This window comes from Lycium barbarum, chromosome 2 (genome assembly GCF_019175385.1).
Source record: "Lycium barbarum isolate Lr01 chromosome 2, ASM1917538v2, whole genome shotgun sequence".
Taxonomy (NCBI): Eukaryota; Viridiplantae; Streptophyta; class Magnoliopsida; order Solanales; family Solanaceae; genus Lycium; species Lycium barbarum.
In genome coordinates, this window is record NC_083338.1 from 118296199 (window position 1) to 118302920 (window position 6722).

At 35.9% G+C, this 6722-nt stretch overlaps 1 protein-coding gene across 2 annotated transcripts; it reads right to left on the reverse strand.

Annotated features, from left to right (window-relative positions):
- Positions 1–1482: 1482 nt before the first annotated feature.
- LOC132626908 (serine/arginine-rich SC35-like splicing factor SCL30A) lies at positions 1483–5460 on the reverse strand. 2 transcript variants are annotated; one of them, XM_060341939.1, is made up of 6 exons: positions 5333–5460; positions 4648–4773; positions 2964–3041; positions 2287–2451; positions 2053–2175; positions 1483–1952 (listed from the first exon to the last, which is right to left on the reverse strand). In XM_060341939.1, the coding sequence occupies exons 2-6, from the start codon at positions 4734–4736 to the stop codon at positions 1841–1843; spliced, it is 567 nt and encodes a 188-aa protein (XP_060197922.1). In that variant the 5' UTR covers positions 4737–4773; positions 5333–5460; the 3' UTR covers positions 1483–1840. The 2 variants fall into 2 exon arrangements, with proteins under 2 accessions (XP_060197922.1, XP_060197921.1); XM_060341938.1 differs by lacking the exon at positions 5333–5460 and having other exon boundaries at positions 4648–5274.
- Positions 5461–6722: the final 1262 nt, after the last annotated feature.

Sequence of the window (6722 nt, forward strand, 5' to 3'; positions counted from 1 at the left end):
ATGATTTATACATAAAAATTAGAAGCTAGAAGAGAATCCTTATGGTGGAGAGTGGAGACCTCGACTGTAGACCAGTGTATGTTTAAGAGGTTTATTCAATATCATAGATTCTATATCATGCCCCTGTCAAGCATATTACTGCTTGTTTACTTTTCATTGCTGGAGATCTATTATTGAATGATGTCTTTTAAAAAAGCTATCGAGGAAAACTAGAAATTAAGATCAGTTTCATTTTCAAAATTTTCAGAAATTCTTCATTGCTGCTGCGCAATTGGATTCTAGGTCATGTCATATTTTGGTGCATCTCGACTTCCGAATGTGATCACAAAAATGTCACTTTCAGAAGACATGTTGAAAATCTAGAATCTGAGCATTTTGGCTGAGCCAAAGCAATTATCACTGAATACCTCTGTGATTGAAGCAATGCTTACAGATGTCCATGTGTTATGTGATAAGGAATTCTCAAAAGATTGACTAAATTAAGATACTCCTTCCAAACCATGATAAAAGTTTGGGTTGGTTTGATTTTGGCACCATTTGCCGTTTGTTGAAAAGTTAAAAAAGTTGCAGGCAATGGTGTTGTTCGGCTGAAGCCAATAAAGGGGAGCCCGGTGCACAAAACATCTCGCGTTAGCTGGGGAAAGACCGCACCCTAAAGGGTGTGATGTAGACAGCCTAACCTAATGCAAGCATTAATGGATGCTTTCGCGGTTAGAACCCATGACCTATAAGACACATGGAGACAACTTTAATACTCAAATTCAAACAAAACCAAGATGTAGTTGAGGAAATAAAGCTGCACATATTAGTAGAATGTGACTTTTCTGTTGCTTTGTTAGGATAAAGCTGTTAGAGATAATATGAGGCTTACTTTGCTGCTTTTCTTAAGAGGTTCTATGTTACAAATTCATAGATCAGGTCTCATGAATCTGCCAAAGTAGAGTACAATTTGGTTTATACTCTGTTTAATAAAATGTCTCCAGTTTTCGAGCAACCATAACTATTAGAATTTGTGTACAGGTGAAAAAAGGCTATAAACATAGAAGTCTTGAGCCAGTAACATTGTCTTTCGCAAGAGGCTCCCAAATTGCATCAATGGTAGTAATAATTTTCTTCTCAGGATGATAAGAAACATAAAGCCAGGGTTGAAGAAACCTTTGCGCCAGAAGCAAATGACATCCTAACAATGACAAACTTCTCATATATTTGTCTTTTACACTTTTAGGAGCATGAAACATTTGAAATGTCTCTTTCTTGAGATCAAACGAGCATATCTCTTGGCTTCAATCTTCGCAATTCAAATCCAAATGATGAAAACAACCATTCAAATTAATATGATACGAGTAGTCAAAGATATCAGTGTCTGGAAACTACCTAGGTAGCTTTATTGGCTCCGGTAGAAATTTGTATATATGATCCTTGAGTAGGACTTAGTTTTCTGTAACGATAGTATTGGAATAACCAGTAATGTGCTCAATGGTATGAGTGCAATAATTTGTTATTTTTATACACATCTTTTACTTATTGACGCTACACGCGCAACGCAGGAAGACTAAAACTAGTAGTAACTATTAAAAGTGCAGTCGTCAACGTTGCGACACAACCTCTGTGCAATGGTTCCACCTCTGATGTTCACATTAAATACGACGTCTTCCGCATCCCACTGGCCACAACTGTAATGTAACATGCAAGAAGCCGGAAAATACACAGGCACCAACAGTAAAGACATGTTGGCAATAACATTGGGTGGTCCACAAGTCCAGAACTCGAAAGAGTTGAGTAAAATGACTACAGTCCAGTACAGGATAACACAACAATATTGCTAGAGTGGGCTTATTATCTACGAGTAATAGCCATCATCAAAGCTCCTTCTACGGCTTCTACTCCTTACGGGGCTTCTGCTCCTCGAGTAAGACCTCTCCCTGCACCTCCGGTCTCGAGGAGAAATGGACCTGCACCAGAAAACATACACGTACATATCAGTACCGTACAAACTATATTTTTTAAAAGGAAAATCAAATAGCTAAGCAAAGTCATCCTTGTAGCCACTACCTTGAGTAATATCGTCTTCTAGGAGGTGGTGAATAGTAGTCAGGGCTTCGAGAATAACGCTGCGGTGATCGATAATATGACCGTGGAGATCGAGAATAAGAGAGTTGTGATCGTCCCCGACCCCTGCCAGATAAAAGAATTTACCCATTAGGATAAACAATAATCAAAGTCGAAAAAATTTCCAGCTGCAAATTGAGAAGTGATCACAGTTAGATCAGGCAAGCACTGATTTACCTCGAACGCGCTCTTGCTTTCATCTCAGAAGGCTTCTTTCTGTTTTCCTCAGCAAACACAACAGTGAGCTCCCTCCCAAATAGAACCTGGCCATCCATCTCATATTTGGCTTCTTCAGCATCAGCTGGGTCCAAGTACTGCACAAAACCAAATCCTCGTGGCTCCCTGCAGCATTTGACATGAATGGAGGATTCAAAAGACATACAAGCACAGTACACAAACATATGGTTAACCATTACATCATATTTGCATAACCCACATGTCTGCCAAAAACAAATAGTGACTTCTATCCCACAACCAAAAAAGACAATAACCCCGACACCGATAGGAGTTCAAGGAAACCAATTCATGGCTGCTAACCTTGTGAGAGCCAATGTTTTAAGACTTCAAATCCTTCAAAACTTGAATATCTTCATAATTGTATTCACACCCAACTTCCTTCAATCTTCATGTACATTATGATCATCTTGACAGAACTCTTAGTACTTCACTTCCAACACTTTCAATGAGAAGAACAGATAGACATAAAATAATTGATCAAAAAAATGAAGACCCAAGCATACAAACAAGGCCAGGTAATGAATCCACATTCTCTTTGTCATGTGCCTCCCATCACAGTTAGAGAATAGATTTTCATTTCAGCAATCATGAACTGACACAGCTAAGGTAAAACTCACCCAGTGTAATAATCTCGTGGCAAATAAATATCCTTAATGGGACCAAACTCGCCAAAGGGACCTCGAAGATCTTCAGGCCTGCAAAACATTTATTAACGTGAATATTTCAAACAAATGATTAAAAAAAGTTTTTCTATGAACCATAGTGCAGCCACATATGTACTATGAACAAAAAAGTTGCAGCTGATGAACATGACCAAAATCCTTTTCAATGTTTAACTCTCACACAGGTTAATTGTTTTGTCATTGTGCCTATTGACACAGACTTATTGAGAGCACACAAGTGACTGTTCTAGTAATCGATGGTTCAACCAGCAGGTTCAAGCAATTCGCAAGACAAACTGCTAATAGTGAATTTTGAGCAAGTTAAACATGGATACAGGCCTCTACTACTAAGTATTCATATACCAAATACTGGCCAAGTCTAAGAGAAGGCTGTTAAAGTATCTATCAATCAACCATAAAGTCGAGCTAGTATAGTCTTAATCTGGATTCACAGACAGAAAATAGAGCACTTCTCAAATGATTCTTCTTAGGATAATACCACATTACTAATGCTACCTTTAGCTTCAAATCAATTATCTTCTAATAAGTGTGAGCAAAGAAAAAGCAAGAGCAAAGTGAACAAAAAAGGAAACCATATGATTAGAGAAAACCCTTTCCACCAATAAAACTCAACATCCAGCATAACAAAGAAAGAAATTGGACTGGTCATGTAGACATTTCCAGCTTTTAAAAGGAAAAAAAAAATTGTGCATAACTGCAAGGAGGAACATTGAGAATAGTGAAAGATAATACTTTGATAAAATCAAAATCCTAAATATCTCTACCGTTGGTGAACCTTGGAGACGTATGTCCAAAACTAGTCCCTCTCCAAGGAAGGGAAAAAAATGCAGAGAAGGCACTTGACCCTATATTTTGGATTTACGACATATCTGAACCCCCTCCCAAATATCATGGGCTATAACTACAAAATTGTGGAAATCAATTAGACATAGCTACAAAAATTGCTTCATTTACATTTCTTGACCAATGAATTTACCACCTCACAGAACATTTTGCCATGAGAATGAGACCAGGGAGTTTGCAAAACCCAAAATAATGTAGTTATACCTAAGACACCGGATCTTCCGGAACAGAGAATTTATTTGATCTTCTGTATATATAAGCTCCATAGATTACTTGCCGTTGCAATAAGCATGCTTGTATATATGGAGCATTTAAATCATGATTCCAAGATGTGACATTCTTCTAGTAGACAACAATATAACTTGAAGAGTCAACACCAGCTACCCCTAAATTCCAACTTCCAGGATAGTTTCTGTAAACTATATGAATCCTACTATCAACATCACCCTGAATTAGAGTTATCTCAGTCCAAAATTCATAAATTTAGGGTGTGTTCGGTATGTTGGAAAACATTTTCCGAAAAATGTTATCCAATTTTCTCATGCTCGGTTGGTCAGAAATTTTCCGTAAATTTTTTTGGAATTTATCCCCCAAACACCCCCGACTTTTCTACTTCATATATTTTATTTTACGTTTATAAAATATGGGAAATTTACTTCGTTAAATTTGGTCTGGGGTGGGGCTAAAAGTTGTTCAAATTTTCTGGTAACAATCATTCTCTCAATTAACATGTGTAAGTATGAATGATGAGATTGAGGATGGCATGTGAACTGACCTACAATGACGGCGAAGGTTGCGAACCAAGAGACTAGTAGGCCCCCTTCTAGGTGGACTCGGACTGTAGCTGTAGCTTCTTCCCCTCATACTTCCAACCCAACCTCTATGCAAACTCAAAAACTAACTGCAAAAATAATAAAAACAAGGACCAAAATTGCATTATTTTTTTCAATACTACATATTTTTTCCTTTCTTGTTTTGGGAAAAGATTCTTCAACACTATAGTTTATAGCTTTAGCGCTAGCCAAAGTCAAATAATGGAGAGATACTTTCCAAATTAAACAATGAAATTTATTCAAGAAAAAGTAGAACTACAAGAGAGATTCTTGATATAAATCACTAGTCACAATTTCAGTCAAAATGACTTTTTCTTTCCTCAATAATATCAGCAATTCTAACAAATTCGTAAATATTCTCATTTTTTCTTTAAAATCTTGTTTAACATAACTTCTAACTAGTACTTATTTTTCTGAATATACAAATATTATTTATAAAAAATGAACGAAGCCAGAAATATTGAACTTGGTAGCTTGATCATATCATTTTTTTTGGCTCAAAGTAGTAAATTAAAAAGTTTCTATAGATAACAAATGGGAGAAAAAACATGGCTACGTTATAATTCGAAGAATTGATAGAATAAACCAAATATTAAATAAGATAATAATGGAGGAGAGGAACTATACCTTGGATGTTGAGGATGTTTTTTTCTTTGTTTTTTCTGTAAATAAATGAATGGTTTATTTATGTGCTTCAAAAATGACCTTTTTCTGTATGTTTTCTAATCTAAGGTTGATAGTCTACCTCCAGAAGGTTCTATGCTTGGGCTGCTAGGCCTTTTTATCTGGATAAAAATTTGAGAAACTTATGCTAATGGGCCCATCTAGTTTGTAAAAATTGGCCCAACTCCTATCTTATTATATAAGTAGTTTCAAACGGACTGGTCTTTTAAGCAGGCGTTTGGACATGCGATTTCATCTCATGAGATAAAATTAGCGTTTGGACATGTGATTTCATCTCTGATTTCATCTCATGAGATGAAATCCCAAATCATCCAAAAAGGTATGATTTGGGATTTGAAATCATAATTTCAAAAAATATAAATGTAAAATTTGACTCATATGTTTATATTTTGTAAAAAAAGATCCATAAGTTGGTAGATATATTTATCAGTCATGTTTACCAACCATTTATATTAAATATTAATCTGCAAGTTGGTAAAATATATTTACCAATCATGTTTACCATGTGAGAGGATTATATTAAAGAGTAGTTACATTACTATTCATGTTAAACTTTCCTTTTTATTGAACTAAACTTTGATCAATTGATGTTGTATTTTTTAGAAAGGTATTCTAGTAGCGTATTAATTTTATTATGAACTATGATTTAGTCATTTGGTAAGATTGTATAAGAATTGGGAAAATTTTAATGGTTTGCACAACTTGTGGGGTTTTTATGTTTATAAAAAAAAAAAAAAAAAAAAAAAAAAAAAAAAGACATGTTTTAGCCCCTGAACTTGACACGAAAACTCAGTTTGGAATCTAAACTTAACTTCTATTTATTTACCCACCTTAACAACATACGTTTTAATTATTTTCCCCCTCTAGTGGCCCAGACCAAAGCGCGTGTTTGACAGTGCCTGACCCGCGCGTTAATTAATTTTTGTGAACGTTTTTTTTTTTTAATAAAATCGACGGGGGTAACGGATATAATACCGTTCCCCCTTTCTAATCCCACCCGACCCACCACCCTTTAGAACCCTAGTTGTTCTTCATCTTCATCACACCTTCAATCAGCCCCACTTTTTTTTGCCTCCATTCATGAAATTCCTCTTGCTCACACCATTGCTCCTTCATATATGTATTCTTCGTCCACCAAATTTCTCCACCAAATTTCTCCTCCAAATTTCTGTCCATAATCACTCTCTGTGGTAATTCGAAAATATTGTGGGTTCATAAATGTCTCAAGGTAGCTGTTAATCTCACGTAAAATGTAATTGTGGCACCATTGCAAAACACCTCACTTCATCGACTCCTACTAATCCCGGACGGAAATTCTACAAATGTCCGAGGC